This window comes from Scophthalmus maximus, chromosome 1 (genome assembly GCF_022379125.1).
Source record: "Scophthalmus maximus strain ysfricsl-2021 chromosome 1, ASM2237912v1, whole genome shotgun sequence".
In the NCBI taxonomy this organism is placed as follows: domain Eukaryota; kingdom Metazoa; phylum Chordata; class Actinopteri; order Pleuronectiformes; family Scophthalmidae; genus Scophthalmus; species Scophthalmus maximus.
Window position 1 is genome coordinate 20,410,521 of NC_061515.1, and position 18,442 is coordinate 20,428,962.

Genomic DNA, 18,442 nt, shown 5'->3' on the forward strand with positions numbered 1-18,442 from the left:
GTGCGAGGAGGGGGGAAGCCGTGTGCCGTGCGCCGAGCAGCTCCTTCCTCCCGAAACAATGAGGAGCGAGCGACCACAGGAAGAGCGACACACACCGCCTCCAGCAGCACGGGCACCCCGGCACCACAGAGCCAGGCAGCAGAAGAAAGTAAGAGCCGCCGCGGTCGGACAGCGACACCCCGCGGTGGTTTGGGGAAGATGCAGGTGGAAATGGCAATAAAATATGAAATATTTGAAATCAGCAACTGAACACATGCTCACAATATAATAAATAATTACTGTACTTAAGTGCTGATATGAGTTACTTAATTTGGGTTTATATAGTGGTGAAAGAAGTTCTCAGATCCTGTGGGACAATGTTATAATACTATAATACTGTTACAAGTAAACATGCACAGATTTTACACTTTTAAATCTGTATTTATAAGAGTATCGCCTCTTGCTGGAAGTAGCATACATACACATATCTCAGAGACATGTGACATTTGAAATGTGAAAAACATGTGGTTGAGTAGAAAGTATTTGATTAGTATAAAGTATAAAAGTATAATTATATATATATATATATTATAATATTATTTAATTTATTTAATTGTGCAACTGCGTAGAAAAACAAAAGGTGAGATAAGATGATCCTTTGTTGGTTTCACAATGGGGACATTTGCACTTTTACAGGAGCAAAGGAGAAACGTCAGTATACAAATGGCAGACTATATACAGTGTAAAAGGATTGCACATGAACCCCATTGAATTGCACAGATAGAAACTGAGTGTTGCACAGTTAAATGAAGATTAACCCTGAGTTTAACACAGTGCAGTGCCAGAATTGGGGTCATGTGGTCGACTGGGATCAGTGCTGGTTGAACAGTACATCCACCGAAACCAAGAGGCAAAGCGCCATGACATCACCCTTTGGCTTGTGAACTGTCTATTTGAGTGATTTAAGTAAAGAAACACTGCAGCTTAAACAAAACACGATGATAAATGAGATCTTGCAACAAGAACAAAAAGTATCGCTGGCCAGTACGGGGATCGAACCCGCGACCTTGGCGTTATTAGCACCACGCTCTAACCAACTGAGCTAACCGGCCACGGGCAGCATTGGCAGATACATCTCAATTTATTGAAAAGATAGACACAACAACAGGTTTTTGTTTGGTTGAAGTCTTATTTCAAAGAAGATGGCTCGGCTTGCTTACATTCATCCAGTGACGTAGCGTTGGGAATTACTGATTTTTTTTCATTATTTCTCTTTGCTCGTGGCAACGGCAAGGCGCGTTGCCATAGCTACTTCGGAGCGAGAGGGCGAGACGGCTCACGTGACCCAGCAAGATGGCGACCACAACGCAGAGTGGACGTGAGTGTGAGTGGTCCGTGTTATTATCATCATCATCTCGCCGTTAGATTATCAAACCGAAGCGAACGTCCACCGTTACTTCATGAGCCGCCGCCGCCGCTTCGTCGTGTCGCAGCGCAAATGGGGTTTTGTTCTTCCTTCTCCTTGTGATAACGTCGGTTCCGTTTTAATCCTCGGGGTCAGTCTGGCAACTGGAAAGTGACGCTAACGTTAGCTCTCCTTAACGTGAGCACGATCGTTCATTGCACATCATCATCATCATCATCATCTCAGCCAGTGGTTGAATAGTTTCACATTATTCTGTTCTCTGCTCCTATGTGTTTGTTCTCTTTCAGGATTCTTTAAACGAAGTGGGTCCGATCTGCTGGGAATTTGGATCTGCTGATTGATTGTCCATCATCATCATCATCATCATCAGAGGATCAAGATGGCCCTGAATGTCTTTGGTGAGCAGACAGTAGCCGGCTGTGCCCTGATATCAGTGTATTCATGACGTGTTTGGTCTGTTTCTCCAACCAAAAATCCATTATTATGATAATTCCTATCTTATATATGTCATATCCAGCTATTTGACATTCTTGTAATTTCCATTTCATGCCTCTGCTCCACCTCGTGCCAGAGGCAAAGGGTTTTTACTTCCTACCCACCATACTTACTTGGAAACTTTGCAATTGAAGACTATGCATTCAAAGTGTATAAGATATGATGCATTTCTATGTATTGAACTGTCCAACACTGTAGAAAGTACTCATGAGCTGCTACAGGCGTTACAGTGCCTCTTACACAGTAATGCCTCAGCAATAATAACTGATATATATCAATATAAACACTGACAGGTCTGATGAGTACTTTCAATACTTTTAAGTACATTTTGCTGATCATAACTTTTTACTTTTACTTATTTGACATCATGAATACAGGACATTTGCTATAGAGTATTTGAATGGTTGATGCTTTACCTAGTAAACGGTATTTATTGTCATGTCTGTCTTAGGTGTTACACAGGTCTTCATTTCCTGTTAAACTAATTCTAAAGTGTGCCACTATATTTAATGATATTTTTTTTGCGATCAATCCAATATTTGCAGCAGTCCATACGTCTGTGTTTTGTTTTTGTTTTTTTTCGTGTGTCTTTCTGTGTGGCTGTGTGTCGCCTTGAGAAGGAGGGTGAGGCGATTCACCCGGGGGAGGATTTTGAGTTATTCTGAAGACAGGATACTGGGACGACAAGTGCTGAATAGATAAGGCTTGTGGAGCGAACACAGAGGGCAAGCAGACAGGAAACGGGGCTGGTTAGTCTGAAGGTGGAAGACGACGTATTCCTGAAACTACAAGATGCAGGCTGAAGGAAAGCGGAATCTTAAAACAAGACACAACAATATATGTTGTTGTTGTTGTTGTTGTAAGAGGTGGCAGAAAAGAAACTGCGTTAAATTGAGTTGGGTCTTTTTCAGTGTGGTAACGGCTGCAGACGTTAGTTTTGTAGTAGAAGGCTGCGTGAGGCAGCTTATACCAGATAAATTGCATATAAGAAAAAGCAAAACTGTATATTGTATATGTGTATTTGCCTGAACTCCCTTTGTCATGATAGGATGTTTATTTGCTATAATGTCAGTATATGTAGTGGGGAATCTAATTCATACTTTCAAAAATCCGTTTTTAAATGTGGATAATGCCACAGGGATGTGAATTTGCACTCGTGAGTCCCTTTTGATAAATGCATATACGGCTGAAAATGTTGATGCGTTGCTGAAAGGATTTTGACAATAACTTATAGTGACTATATAGTTTGAAAATGCTCAGTAGATACCACAGAGTTCAGCCAAGCTCCAAACGTGTGCCAGGGGCGAAAGTGGTTCGCTTTGAAGTCGTACTCTGTCTAATATTAATGTCAGCGTGTTGTTTATGGTTCGCTGCAGCCAAATGGGCAGCAATGAAACACGCTGATGTGATGTCCGACGCAATGTAGAATATTTTTTATGCTTCAGAGTGGATTTATTTATGAAGCCACTCAGTCACTATTGATGCTCAGTGCAAGTTTTTTGTTGTGAAAAGGAAATACCTACACCGTCCGTCAGTCTGGCATCCCGAGGTAAATGCACACGAACTAGAGGAAAATAAAGTATTTGAAAGCCTCAACTTCATATCTCTTGCTGTCGGTGTAAACACATCTTCCTCGACTTCCATCTGTCTATTTATTGTAGTTTGTTTACTTGGCAGTAAATACAAAAATCCCTTCAGCGTTTTGGTGTTTGCTCTTTAAAAAAGAAAATGAGATGAGATTGCCATAGATTCCTACAATATGTTTCTGACAAACATGTAATTTCTGAATTTGACTGAATGTAAAATCCCTCTTTTTTGTTGTTACTTCCCTCTTTTAATTTTCAAATAGTTCATATCTATTTTTTAAATACATTTAAGTGAGATGAGAGAATCCAGATCAAATCCGAGCTGATCACTGTTGTGTTTTCTCCACTTGGGGGCGATGCAGCAAAGGGAAATCATGTTTGTGTACATGTTGCAGCTGTTTAATCTGCTGTTGTCTGCCCTCAGATCATGATGAATACAGGCCCCCGGTGTGGAAGTCGTACTGTAAGTATCACTGGAACTTTTTTTAATAAACTACCCCAATTATAACCCTTTTAATCTTTACTATAACTGTTACTTCCTAGATTGCATTATGCGATTAGGATTTCCATTCTCTCACCCCTTTTCCTGGGTATTTCTTTGTGGAGGTAGCATTCGGTTGTTGCGGATGGATGAATGAATGTGGCTGTGTGTTTTTTTTTCCTTTAGTGTACCAGCTCCAGCAGGAGGCACCTCACCCACGCAGAGTCACCTGCACCCCTGAGGTGAGAACACACTTCCTGATTTTACTCTCCTCGAGAAAAATCCAGTAATATCGCAGTGACGTAGCACGAGTGAATCAACCAATCCATTGCTTTGGAGCAGTCATCCTCTCTCAGGACACTGTTAGTAAAAGTAAGTTAAGCATTATTAAAGGCAACCCAACGTCACTTGGTTAAAACCCAATTCGACTTTATTTTTCAAATGGGAAAATTTCAAACCTCGTTATTTCTTTGTAAATGGTAAAATAAGCATTTGGTCAGCCGAGGCTGCGTCCTAGCCGAGGGCGCCCAGGTGGCGCGGGATGCTGCTGACGTCCAGTAAATGTCACGCAACAGCACGTTTGCCCACAGGAGAGGCGATCACCAGATGTGTGTGGCAGCAAGGTTTGGGGGCAAAACCAATGGGGATTAAAGATTGGGAGGGATTGTGCGTCTGCTGTTCGTGTGTGTGTGTGTGCGTGTGTGTGCGAAGATGCGAAACGAACAGCTGTTGACTCCCTGGCCTGGTCAGGTAGTCGGCGCTGCTGACCCAGTTAAAAGCAGCAGACTGGCAGACAGACGGAGTGGCCGTGCCCCCCTGCCCCGCTGCCCTGCTGCCACCAGCCCCATGTTGTCTGCTGGGAGTCCAGCCATATATGATTTAGTGATGGACTGATAAGCACTTATCAGAGTACTAGTACTTTCTAATTTGTGGCATGTCCGGGCAACAGGGTGGCATAAATGAGTCCTTTTAGCTGGAAGACCTTGGGTTACAGTACGATTATATCTCTTGGTAAATGTAATAAAACTGTAGCTTGTGAACTGACATTTTCCTCCCATAAATACTGTTAGGTCTTGAACAAAAAGTAAATACACATAGGAAAGCTTCTGTGAGTTCTATGTTTTGACAGCTCGCCAGTTAGACAAAAACAAAGTTGTGCGAATATAAGGTAAAAAACCAAACGGGTGCTCCATTTGCCTAAATCCATAGACAAAAACTGAAAATAAGAGTTTGTGTGTTTACCCCCGGGTCCCTGCTATGCACACCATTTCCCCGCGTGTTAGTTTTATTTCATCATTCCATTTAAAATACATACTCCGCAGTGGGAGACTGAAAATATGCTCTTCTTCCAAAGACTTATTTCCCCTCCAGCTCAGCAGGACATCTGCCGAGCATTAGCGATGGTTATTAGGCCTCAGACTGGTGTCGGTCGGCGTCCAGAGGTGCACGTGCGTTGCCTTGTAACAGAGGCCTGATGTTCTCTCTACCTCTCTGACTTTTTACCACCTTGATCTCATTTGTTTATGATTATTAGGTGCTTTAAAGTAAAATGTAAATAATATTTACTGATTGCCACTGGCAATGTGCAAATGCACAAACAAACTCCTCCTGTAATACAGAGCATCCACATTAACATTCACCGATGTTTGTTGGCTCTTTGTTGATTTATTGGCCCCACAGCAAATTTGTCGAGAACAACACAATGTTCTGCTTTTCTTTTTCTTTTTTCTTTTTTTTATCCGACTCGTGCAGTATTCTCTGCGCCCGCGCGCTCACAAACTCAGACACACGCTGAGTGCCAAGCGAGGTTGTTACATGCAAGTCTTGAAAATGGGCCAAAGTCTGGGGAAAATATTCGGCAAGAGTGCACAGTGTGTATAATCTTGTGGCATTTCACACTCTCTATTGTTTCTGTGTGTCTTGATTTGTTTATTCATGTGTTGGCACAGTTGTACTCCCTTTGGAATATTGATTCCAGTTTGGAAAACATTTAAACAACACCTTCTGTAGATTCATGAATTCTCAGGTGTCAATTTGACAGTGAGGTTTTCCCCTTGGCAGACGGATATGATTTTTCTGTTGATGTGATCTGAGTGAGTTTTTTCACACCGTTTGTCTTTTCCCTGCAGGTCGACAACCGGCCGAAATACTATGGGAGAGAGTAAGTCGCTTTTCGGTGTTTGTCAGATGAGTTGTCGGTATATTTCAGACAGCGAAGAAGGTTTTGAAGCCTCTTTTTCTTTTCTTTAACTCCGTGTTGTCTTTCCGTCCAGGTACCACGGGATGATCTCAAGAGAAGAGGCCGATCAGTTACTGAGTCAGGCCGAAGGCAGCTACCTCATCAGAGAGAGCCAGAGGCAGCCGGGCACATACACACTGGCACTCAGGTATGTTTGTGTGTGTGTGTTAGGGAGACTCGGACAATCTAGAACACAAGCTCGGTGATTCTAAATTCTATAAACATATATCCCTCCACCTTCGCCTCAGCCTGCACATATTTGTGTTTCAAGGCAAGAAGAAGAGAAGCCATGTGGCTGTGTGCACAATGCCCTTAGGTGTTGTTAGGTGTGAGGGTTTATCCCTCCTCCTCCTTCTCCTCATCCCCCTCCTCCTCAGTAAACGCAGCATTTGAGCTTTAAGCTGCTCAGAGTTGCTCATCTCTAAACTCACATGGCTCCACACGCCACCCTCCTGCGAGCCGTTCCTCGCGAGGAGAGATATTTTTTGTAAATCTGTGGTTTCCTTTATTTCCTGAATGCGATTTACAAACATTTATTCCGATTCTGTGTGTGGCTCAGAGGCACCTGAGCTGTGTGGACGATTGTTGTCGCGGCGATTTGACACAAAAGGAGCCTTTTCTGTATCATTAATACCACTATGTTCCTTTTGGCCTAGTAACCTCGTAAGCAAATAACTTTATTTGATATCCGTAGTCAGTTTTACTTGAATGGGAGCCATCGTTTTCTCAGAGTAGGTGTCATACTTTTTAAATGGGTGCCCGGCTTAATTTGAATTCAGCTTTGGGGTCAGTTTGTTCCATTCATAGACATGTGTCGTGCTTCCACCTGCACCAGTTTCTCTCCTCCACCCCTGTGGTTATAATTGCATTCCAAAAATACCCTTTCATAAACTCGGGTCCCAGTCTGGGTTGGCAGAAAAGGAAAGGTTGATATTTTGGGTTAATGATGTTCCAATGCTGTTTTATCTCGCGGTGGTTTTCATCGCATTCCACCGAGGAGCAGATGATGAGTTGGCCCAGTTCAGGGTCTGAACCGTTTTATTTTAGTGAAAAAGATGCAGTGTTTATTGGGTGAATATAAATTATGATTCAAGTTTGCAATTAAGGGCGAAAAAGGGAGCGGTAAAAATCTAATTATGATGATACCCCTAGATTCTTGGGCCTTTTTGTCACACTTCCTCCCTTTTTCCCATCCCAGGTTTGGGAACCAGACGAGAAACTTCCGCCTCTACCATGACGGGAAGCACTTTGTCGGAGAGAAGAGGTTCGAGTCCATCCACGACCTGGTCACAGACGGCCTCATCACGCTTTACATTGAGACAAAGGTGTGCGTTTCTGTCTGCATTCACGTCCCCTTCCGTCTTAAGCTGCTTTGAAAATGCATAGTGTGAGCGAAGGAGCCGTTTGTTTCAGTTTACTGGACATAAAAGAGAAATGTCCACAACCTGTGCAGATCTACCAGAACGGAACAGTGCTGGAAAATGAAGAATTTTGTTGCGTGTTTAGTCGAGGCCTTGTGGAGGTCAAATATGATTTAATAGAACAATTATGGTAGATAATAATAATCTACTACAACTATTAAAATCTGTGTCAAATGGCATGTTTTAAAGTGACCTTCTCCTCTGTCAGGCAGCGGAGTACATCGCCAAGATGACCATAAACCCCATCTATGAGCGTGTGGGCTACACCACCCTGAACCAGGAGCCTACCCTGAAGAAACTCCTGCCTCACAGCCACGAGGCCCCCGACGGACCGGCTCCGGCAAAAGATGAGCGCAATGCAGAGGAGAGGGTAAGGACAGTCCCTTGTGTTTATACTTTATGTAGATACAGTGAGGGGGCAAAGACGGCAAGTCGTTTCACAGCTTTTAGAGTTTTGAAGTTTAACAAAAGTACTCGTTGCTGTTCAGGCCCAAAAAGACCAGATCCCAGTTATTTCATATATTCCACTATCTGCCACCCTTGTTCATGTTATCACATCGAAATTTTTCCAGAAAAAATGTATTGTATGTGAAAATGTTGACTTTGTAAAGCTTTGATTTATAAAGCGCTTACTGTAGAGTTGAAATTAGGGTAAACGTAAGGGAAGTTTCTGTATGTGCAGTGCTTAGATGGAAGGATGAGAGTTGAGGAACATGGTGAGAGAAGGAGAAGAAGAAGAAGAAAGAGGAGGAGGAGGAAGAAGAAGATGGATGCAGAGGAGAGATGGCCTCCAGCCAAGGGCTCTGCAGTAAAATTACATAACAGCAGTTTGCCTGCAGAAACCTGCTATCTCCCCAAAAACCATCCACTCGAGTCCACAAGAACGAAATTTGTCGCTGGCTCGTTGGATTCCGTTCATGTTCAGTTCAGTTTCTATTCATTGACTTTTTCCCGTGGGAGTATGGGGGGGGGAGAAGTGATGACAATTTTGGAGATGTGAGGTTTGTGCACGTGACGCGGGAGTCAATCGGGATGCAAATCACAGGGCTGCTGCTGCAGAGTGGTTCTGCGTCTGGACCTTAAAACAGTCCAGTTGTAATGGGACAGTCTTTAACACCAACCAACACACCAACAGGCTGCGAACGAAGCATTGTGCGCAAGATGCAGTGCGTTTATCAGTTTCCAAGTTGCCGAGCCCCCCGAGGCCTTGTATGACCTGCAGTGCATGACCACCAACACTGCAACTCATACATCACTGTCTATGTGTGTGTGTGTGTGTGTGTGTGTGTGTGTGTGTGTGCGCGCGCGTGCGTGTGTGTAGTGGGGGTGGTCCTGTGTACGTGTGTGCTTTCATAATTGGGTGGATTTGCAGACAAAGCAGTATGGCTGTGACATTGAGACCAGCGCTGGCTCTCCGTGGGCAAGTGAAACATCGGAAAGACGCATATTTCAAACAGTTCACGCAACTGTTTATTGTTGAGTTAAATGCAGTTTTTATGGCACCAGTGGGAGGGATACAGATTAAAGATTCCCTTTTCTGTCCTTTATATTTCCAGGCCTATCTGTAAATGGAGTGGCTCTTTTGTTTGCAACCCAGCTCCCTCGACCCTGCGATGAAAGCAGTCATTAAATATCCATGACCACAGTCATACATATTCACTGTGTGGCGTATATGAAGCTGAGTATAAGTGGATTGGAACTGTGGTGGTTCAGTTCCTGAAAAATTCACTTTAAGATGTCACAAAATCTCTCCCAGAGTAACGGGATTAAAACGCCTCCCCGCTGCTTTGTTTGTTGATAGGCCAAAAATGTCAAAAGAAAGTCTAACCACCCTCCCACGAAGTGCATTTCCTGAGTGGAAATTAAGCCTTAAACTGTTCTTATGTAATGTCCCTCCTATGATCTAAATTAATGGAGGAGCAGGGCTTTTGATTCAATATTTTTATATATACATATATATTTGAGGAAACACACACTCTCGGATTTCTACCGCAAGTGACAAAAGAATGGAGCGGAAACAAAGAGGGAAGGATAAGTGTGAACGAATGAATAAAATAGCAGCTTGTTTCTCAGCTCATTCTTTCTCCCGCTCTCCCGGGACAATTGGAGGGGGGCAGAATTGGTGGCGAACAACAAGCATCCCTGAATTCTCATTGGCTCCCTCTCCTCCCAATGTGACCTGTTAAATCCATCCATTACTGCTCTGTAGCTCGCCCCCCCTCCTCTCCTCGCTCTCTCTCCGCTGCCTCTGCCTCTGCCTGGTGTGTGTGTGTGTGTGTGTGTGTGTGTGTGGAGGGAAAGCGGATTAACGCACACGCCGAGCCATGTGGGCTGAGGCGCTCACCTACACGAGACCGAGAGACGGGGAATGCTCATTCTGCCGCAACAGTCCAGTTTGACGGATTCGGCACATTTCAGGAAGTGAAGATCTGTTGGTTTATATCCATTGAACTTTTTGTGGGGTTGTATTTTATTTTATTTTTTGCATCCTCGGACAGATGAGTTATTAGGCTCGCTGGCTTTTGTTTTTTGTTGTGAACGGGAATTGCACCATGCAGCCCCTGTCAGTACGCAGAGCTATTCTGATTGGCTGATCTTTGTGGTACAAAAACAGCAGGATTGGTCCTGTGTTGGCTCCTTGGTTTGGGATGTTGTTGATGTTGTTGTTCAGCTTTGATTTAATTTGAGAGTCCTTCCATATTTATTTGTTGTTTTTAATCATTCTGAGGATCTCTTTTTTTTTTCTTACCGAATTTGAGTACTTCACTCACTGTATTTATTACCGGGATCCAGATTTAAGTCTCAGAGACAGTTTTTTAAATTTATTTTTATCTTAACATCCACACCAAAACGGCAGACCCCACAATGCCGAGCCGTGAGTCGCACATCATTAAAAGGGGCAAGAAGCAGTCACGCAGGCGAGCCGAGAAGGAAACGACTCCGAAGGGCTCTTTGTTTACAGCGGCTCTTGGTTTAAATGTCAGCGCAGGTTCAATTCCCTCCCTGCCAGTCTCCGGAATCACGTCGGACCCCAGCACGGGCTCGGGAGCCCGGCTCAAGCGGGCGCCGGCCCCCTCTAAACCCGACTCCCCTGCTTCCACCTTCTGGCGACCAATCAGATCTTTTGCCCTTTCGCAGCTCACATCGCTGGTGCGGCGGGCCACGCTGAGGGAGAGCGACTTGGCGCCCAATTACGAGAAGGTCCACAACTTCAAGGTGAGTGACTGCTTTGTTTTCCTAATTCCTTCTGTGTGTGTGTGTGTGTGTGTGTGTGTGTGTGCGTGTGTGTGTGTGTGTGTGTGTGTGTGTGTGTGTGTGTGTGTGTGTGTGTGTGTGTGTGTGTGTGTGTGTGTGTGTGTGTGTGTGTGTGTGTGTGTGTGTGTGTGTGTGTGTGTGTGTGTGTGTGTGTGTGTGTGTGTGCGCGCGTGCGTGTGTGTGCGTACTGAAAAAATGCCAGAGTTGCTGATTCAGCTCATGGGGTCTTATTCAAATAGACCTCAGAGAGTAAAAACACACAGACACACACACAAACACACACACACACTTCTACATTTACATTTCATTTGCCCTTGTTTAGTGGCTCATAGATTTCCATATTCAAGCAGCCATTAGAAATAAGCACAAAGGTCAGAGCCACAGTGAACCGAGCTCAGGGGACATGTGGACGAACACACAGCGACAGACAAATTACACAGAACTAGTTTATGCAATAATTAAAAATCTGTTCACACAGTTTTTTTATGAATGCCCTTTCAGCATCTCTATTATGTTGCCATCAATACTTTTGTCAGTGCCTGTTCTTGCTGGTATTACTTGATCCACTTTGGCTCATATGAATGTATTTCTTACCCTGTTCTTACTGTATACCAGGTCAGATATACTGTATAGCATTTTTGTTCCATTACATAATGTGTTGTTGTTGTTGTTGTACCAGGTTCATACATTCAGGGGACCACACTGGTGCGAGTACTGTGCCAACTTCATGTGGGGTCTCATCGCTCAAGGAGTCAAGTGTGCAGGTAACAACACTCGTGTCAATTATGCACCGAGTAATCTTTCACTTATCACAAGGGAAAATTCCATACAAGGTTTTGGATTCTGCTCCTGTCTCGCCTCCTCCACTGTGCTCAACAGGTCACACCTCCTCTCCCTTTAAACTGTGACTCAACATTTGGACAGCAGGCTAAAGTTAGTCACTCGAGCTGTTGACTCATCTGCTGTGTATTGCAGATTTTGAATGTTAAAGATTCAACTTGGTGCCAAAGTACAGACTGGCAGTGCTATTATTATTACGATGTGTGGGTGATGAACTGTGCTTCTGCAGCGCCTACGCTGAAGCGTGATCAGACCTTTATCGACAAAACTGCATTTTCCTGACATGCGTTGAAAGCAGCAGAAAAGGAGATTTTTAGGTCATGAAGTGATGTGGTACGACCTCTGTCTTTCTTTCTGTCAGACTGTGGGTTGAACGTCCACAAGCAGTGCTCCAAAGTCGTGCCCAACGACTGCCAGCCGGACCTGCGGCACGTCAAGAAGGTGTACAGCTGCGACCTGACCACGCTGGTCCGAGCCCACAACACCAAGAGACCCATGGTGGTGGATATGTGCATACAGGAAATCGAGGCTAGAGGTGAGAGAGAGACTGTGTGTGTGTGTGTGTGTGTGTGTGTGTGTGTGTGTGTGTGTGTGTGTGTGTGTGTGTGTGTGTGTGTGTGTGTGTGTGTGTGTGTGTGTGTGTGTGTGTGTGTGTGTGTGTGTGTGTGTGTGCACAAGCAGAATAAAAGCTGCTGCAGACAGGATTTTATTAATTATGATTCAAGACCTGGTTGAAACTATTATGTGAAATCGATGAAGACAACTGACTTGAAGTGATTGAACTTGACTGGAATCGGGGAAACAGCCGAAAACACCTTCCACACTTTCCCCGAACATGTCTTTTTATCCTTTTCTTTTCTTTGTCAAGTTAAAACATGGTATTAATGGTTGTGTCCCTTCCTTTCTCCTCGTCTGCCTCAAGGTCTGCAGTCAGAGGGTTTGTACAGAATATCGGGCTTCAGTGAGCTGATTGAAGATGTGAAGCTGGCCTTTGACAGAGGTGAGTGTCGCCCCCTGCTGGAGTTTTTTATCATACTTGTCGAGCACAGTAAGTTATCCTTAGCACCAACATCGGACCGCTTATGGAGACGAACCTTCATGTTATTTTTTAGCATCAGAAATATCAATACAATCCTCCAGAGAGATTATTTGAAGACATGTATATTTCATCTTGCACCACAATCCCTCGACGATTGATGATCAATTGTTTTGGTTTTTGTCCTCTGCAGACGGAGAAAAGGCCGACATTTCCTCAAGTGCTTACGAGGACATCAACATCATCACTGGGGCCCTCAAACTGTACTTCAGAGAGCTGCCTATCCCCCTCATCACATATGACGCCTACCCACGCTTCATAGACACCGCAAGTAGGTTCCTCTGGCTTTCTGTCTTTTACACCAGATGCAAGAATGAATGGAGGGACTAGAAACATTTATTTTGTCAGGTGTTTATCTTTTGATTTTATTGTGATGATTGATCCAATATCATTGTGTTATTTTTAAGCGTTTTTTGTGGGTTTTTGTGTTTTACAGAGATCACAGACCCCGAAAAACGTCTGGAGTCTCTCCACGAGGCCTTGAAGCTGCTGCCGCCAGCTCACTGCGAAGCACTGCGATACCTCATGGCTCACCTCAAGAGGTCTGAATGAACTGCTTTCACTTCCTCAAATGCATGTGGTTGTGCAGATGTGAAAGATGTTATTATTTGGCTTGTTTAAAAAGGGTTTAATATCCCCCCTCCTCCTCTCTCCTCTCCATCCAGGGTGACCCAGTGCGAGAAGGACAACCTCATGTCCAGCGAGAACCTGGGCATCGTCTTCGGGCCGACACTTATGAGGGCGCCCGACCTGGACGCCATGACGGCGCTGAATGACATCCGATATCAGAGACTGGTGGTGGAAGCGCTCATTACCAACGAAGACGTGCTGTTCTGAGCGGAAAAGCGAAGGAAACGATTCTTCTCCTGAGGAGAGGAAGGACGGAGGGATCGTGGAAGATGCTCAAGACAGTACGCATTGTGAAAAGATGGAGAAAACCCTGTTGACTTTTGACGAGGACATGAAGGAGAAACTTGAAAGATTGGAGAGAATAATAGGACACGTCTGTGTGGATAAAAGGAGCAATGAAGGAGGAACAAAAAAAAGAAACTGTGGAGATGGAAGGACGCAGTGTTTCCCTACATATTTTTATGAAGTCAAAGTTAATACACAAACTTGAAGCTTTCAAAATGTTATTACTATACCGGGAAGGACATTTTCCAGCCTTACTCGACAGAGAAAAAGACTTATTATGTTTTCTTTATGATCTGGGAGAAAAGAGAAAAGTGGCATTTTTACCAACAGTACTTTGTTTCTGTTGGGGAAACACTGCGATCCATCTTCATGTTCATATCTTCTCTTTCTTAAACGGATGCCTTGGTATTTTCCTTTTTTATAGTTAGTTCTGTTAGGCTGTTTGGGGAGAAAGAAAATCATGGTGAAGATCAATCCATGGTGTCCGTGAAGTCCTCCCTGAGAGTAGAAGGAGATGAAGCACTGATGTCATTACAGTAGACAGCTGCCTGAATGAATGAGTGACTTGGACCTATTGTGTTTTCGTTCCCTTTTCCAAACTTTTTTTCGTAACTTTACACCTCCCGCATGTGCTCCATTGACTGATGTGTAATTATACAGTAAGCCTACACTAACATGGTTGCTGTTTTTAGTTGCTAACATAGAAAATGCCCACTAAACCCTTTTTTCATGTCATATTATAAGCTTTGTTTAAGAAATGTTTTTCCAGATTTGTTCCCTGTGTAATTACACTCAGTATTGGAGCTGTGAATTGAATGATAACGTATTTTTCAAGTGTTTCTGAACCAATCCCATGTGATCCCACTTCTCCACCTGACTGCTTTGTCTCGCCGAAGGTGAAAACCATTCCAAAAATGACACCGCCATGCAGAGAGGGAGACACGATGCAAGTGACTTGAAACGTATATGTGAAACAGTGCATTGTGTTGTTTTTGCTTAGGTTCGTCTTTTATTGTTTTTTATAAAGCAGTATTGTACTCAGTCAGTGTTATAAAGCAAAGTGTGCGATTTTTAACAGATTGAAACACACGAATAATAAATTCCAACGCATCTTCTCTCTTTGGCCTGAGTCGGATTTAATTGTAAAAGCCACAAAGTGTGGGATGCTCTGGTGCTGACGGTGGTGGTTTTTGAATGCCGGAGTATTTGAAAAGCTAAAATGGTGTCTCATCCCAAAGATGTTCGATAAAACAAAAGCCACTTGTGTTAATTACTCGGCTTGTAAGTGGTGTTTGGCACTTCCCTGCCTCACCAGTTGACAGTGAGGTCACATTGTGACTCCACCGAAATATCCAGCACCAACCATTAAACAACGGCCTGTGAAAGAAAGCCAGTTGGATTTGATTTAGTTGATCCATTTTTTAATTGTTAACTTCTGCCTTCTACAGACGGTGAGATTTTCCTTTGCAATCAAATGCTATACAGATGACAAGAGTCTTATACGGATGTTACTCATATGTGCTATGACAGTGTATTTGTTTTTTTAAATTAGTGCCATTTGTAAAGGTGGAGGTGTAGAGTGGATGCCTTCTACACTCAACTAACACCGCTAAACAGCCTCTTCATATTTATTTCTACCCCCATTTCTGTCGGGGGTCACTGACTTATCTATTCCTAATGCGTTTAATTTGCAAAGCAGCGTGGATGAAACATGCTCCAAGATCCACAGTTACAGTCGTGAAGAATCAAGGGCACCAGTGCTGCTTTGGCTGTAATATAAGAAGACATCAGCATTTTCCCAGCGAATAGTGGCAATGTTTCTGTCTTTCACACGTTCTTCATTTTTTACCGCCGTGTCTGACTTTCTGTTGTTCATTCCTCCCAGGGTGACGTGTAACCCTGCTGATTTAACCATGTACTAACTACCATCACACTAATCCAAGTACAACTTATGAGCCTTCGGTGATCTGTGACGCTTGCTTTTTTGGGGGGGCATCATGAAATGTGTTCTTTTTGTCTTTCTTTTTTTATTGTCATTGATGTAAAGAAATTTCTATATGGTTTATGCATGGTGGAATTAAATTATTAAGTATGGCTTTTTTCGGTTCACAAATATCTGAATTCACTCTTTGAAATGTTATGTATGCTTGTACGCCAACACATAACTTAACTGCATTAGATGAACTGCAGTGTTGCAGAAGTACTCTATATCAGTTTTCTTTTTTGAAAAATATGCAACGTCTATTTGTGACCCATCATCACACGTTGCATGTCTCAACAGAGACCGCCTGGTCAGATTGTTTAATTTGAATAATTTTTTAGAGATCCAAGGCAGTAAAAACAACCATCATTTCATGAGAAAGTAAATACGATTGGAGAAAAGAGCTTTATGATTAATGACAACAATAATTTCCTTAAATATATGTCAAAAATATTATGGATTGTCATCATAGGATGTAGTTTGTGATGTGCGTGTGTTCACCAGCTGGATGCTGGACTCAACATGCATCTCTTCAACACCACATGACGCTGCTGCAGGTCGCAGCTCTTCTCCCATTGGTCGCCTCTTAATTGAAGGCGCCTCGGTGTCTGGAGGAGAGTTCACGGACTCATCATGCAGGAGCGTCGTGTCTTCCGAGCTACTCAACGACAGTCGCCGAGTTTTTATTTTAATTTAACTTTAACTGACGGAACCGCTTGTGTTATTGTCAGTTAGTGTCAGTGTCGAGAAGCGACAAATCTCGTGTGCGTCAGCAACTTTCGGCGACGGAGTGAGAAAACTGACCAGCTCGCGACAACCCTGCGACCTGCTTTGCTAGTTTGGTTTGCTAAGTTGCTTTGAAAACTGTTTGGAGGAAAATTCAGCAAAGATTTCTTTCAAAATCATCCACGCTTCCCGGTGAGTAACCGCGAGCTTGATACGACAATGTTTATTAGCCGTGTTGTTTTTCATGACATGTTTATAAGCTAATTGAAGCTAACCGAAGTCCCAGGCCGTGCAGGATGATAGTTGAAAGATAACGCTATCGAGAAGAATTGGGTGTTACATAACTCGAGAGGCCCCAGTCTAAACAGGAGGTGTCGTGGCGCTATGGAGAATTGCGATGATCCTGTTTTTGCCAAGAAAACGATAGCAACTTTACGGAGAATGTTGTAGATCTTACAGGTGGCAATGACGCAGACGACGTACGTCATGGTCGCAGCCTGCAAACACCATTACTAGCCGCAAGGGGGAGCTGCAATTTGACTGGTAAATTAAATATAGATTTACAACGTTTACATTTAGTCATCCGACTTTTACTTTTTTTTATTACTCCAAAGTTTAGGATCTAAATATATATATATTATATATATACACACATATGTAGTACGAATATTTGTATGATATGTTGTGTAGTTCTGCAGTTGTAGCCCAGTATCATTGGAGACTGGAGGATATGAAGAAGTGTTGTTTTCACCCGTTTGTGTGTTGTGTGTGTGTCTGTGTCTGTGTGAGAGATGAAGATATATTCATACTAAACTGCACAACAGACTGATACTGTGCTAATATCTCACCATCAAATTTGTTTTTCCTATTGCCAAAGAAAATAAGCCAAATCCACATCAAAGTAATTTAGTCGATGTAGCCAAACATCGCTACCCAGTCCTCTCTTCAATGTCTAGCAGTCAGTTGATCCTAACTATTGATTCTAAGTGATTTGAAACAAGAACAACATGTTGCTCAGTGGTAGGTAAGAAGCAGCCCACATCTGTCTGGTGGACATTTAGGGGAAATGCAATAAATTTCATCTTCTGCTGTATGTCCTATTTTTTCTGTTTTATTCTATCTGTGGGGGTAAAAAACATACACAGTATATATTACAGGAGTTTGACGCTTCAATTGTGTTGTAGTGCCTTTTGAACCAAACTCTGTGCAAATGCACTGGTCGGCCTCGTTGGCGCAGTAGGCAGCGCGTCAGTCTCATAATCTGAAGGTCGTGAGTTCGAGCCTCACACGGGGCATGTCTTTTGCCACATATCCTTGTTGGAATCCTGTTGCATGGAATAGACACACTTTGGATCGTCTAGCTTCAGGTATTTTGTTGTCTCGTTGACTCGTGTTGGTGTAGCTACTAGCCAATTGTGTGCTAATCTTACTTGCTGCCAGAGCCATGTAGAGGGTGCGTTGCTACCAGAGTTGCAAGTGCAATGTTGACTAGACACATTTGGCGATGTTTATGTTGCCTGTAAGCAGCGCAAATATATCAGCGCATAGCAAAGAGGACACAGAGAAATGCATTTTATTTCAGTGCATTCAAGACAGTGTGTGAAATAAGTGTTTAAAATGCTAGCGTTTGCAGTAATTACGTAGCCCGGCTAGCTCAGTCGGTAGAGCATGAGACTCTTAATCTCAGGGTCGTGGGTTCGAGCCCCACGTTGGGCGTACAACCTTTTCCCCTATCATGTTTACATATTCAGTCTGTGAGAGCAGAAACTGAAGGATAATCCATTCATTATATTCACATTTTGGACGTCATGCTCAGTGTGGGAAGCTCAAATGTTGCAATCAACATCAGCACCCATCCACTACCGAGCTCACGGTACTATTTGATGCAGTTATACTTTGACGTTGGAGCTTAGCGATACTACGGTCTTTCATAATTTAGACCCGGTGCCCATCGCAATGCATTATGGTCACACTCTGGATCCCATCAATGACCTTTCTTTTT

The 18,442-nt window shown here is 43.4% G+C and overlaps 1 protein-coding gene and 3 non-coding genes across 9 annotated transcripts; 3 read left to right on the forward strand and 1 right to left on the reverse strand.

The window, feature by feature from the left end:
* The first annotated feature begins 11 nt into the window (after positions 1 to 11).
* On the forward strand, positions 12 to 15,827 carry LOC118313776 (N-chimaerin). 6 transcript variants are annotated; one of them, XM_035639638.2, is made up of 15 exons: positions 12 to 148; positions 1,693 to 1,803; positions 3,911 to 3,949; positions 4,154 to 4,209; positions 6,097 to 6,128; positions 6,241 to 6,354; positions 7,405 to 7,531; positions 7,836 to 7,997; positions 10,766 to 10,843; positions 11,562 to 11,646; positions 12,084 to 12,257; positions 12,645 to 12,722; positions 12,952 to 13,089; positions 13,255 to 13,360; positions 13,484 to 15,827. In XM_035639638.2, the coding sequence occupies exons 2-15, from the start codon at positions 1,785 to 1,787 to the stop codon at positions 13,653 to 13,655; spliced, it is 1,380 nt and encodes a 459-aa protein (XP_035495531.1). In that variant the 5' UTR covers positions 12 to 148; positions 1,693 to 1,784; the 3' UTR covers positions 13,656 to 15,827. The 6 variants fall into 6 exon arrangements, with proteins under 6 accessions (XP_035495531.1, XP_035495503.1, XP_035495512.1 ...); XM_035639610.2 differs by lacking the exon at positions 12 to 148 and adding an exon at positions 1,182 to 1,363; XM_035639619.2 differs by lacking the exon at positions 12 to 148 and adding an exon at positions 1,182 to 1,357.
* On the reverse strand, positions 1,018 to 1,091 carry trnai-aau. Its single transcript has one exon. It is a non-coding gene; the product is annotated as a tRNA-Ile (tRNA).
* Positions 15,828 to 17,662: 1,835 nt separating the features above from the next.
* Positions 17,663 to 17,735, forward strand: trnam-cau. Its single transcript has one exon. It is a non-coding gene; the product is annotated as a tRNA-Met (tRNA).
* Positions 17,736 to 18,083: 348 nt separating this feature from the next.
* On the forward strand, positions 18,084 to 18,156 carry trnak-cuu. Its single transcript has one exon. It is a non-coding gene; the product is annotated as a tRNA-Lys (tRNA).
* Positions 18,157 to 18,442: the final 286 nt, after the last annotated feature.

Coding starts and splice junctions, on each gene's coding strand:
- LOC118313776 (XM_035639638.2), top strand. Junction 3,950..4,153: donor CCCGGTGTGGAAGTCGTACT/GTAAGTATCACT, acceptor TTTTTCCTTTAG/TGTACCAGCTCCAGCAGGAG. Junction 13,361..13,483: donor CTCATGGCTCACCTCAAGAG/GTCTGAATGAAC, acceptor CTCTCCATCCAG/GGTGACCCAGTGCGAGAAGG.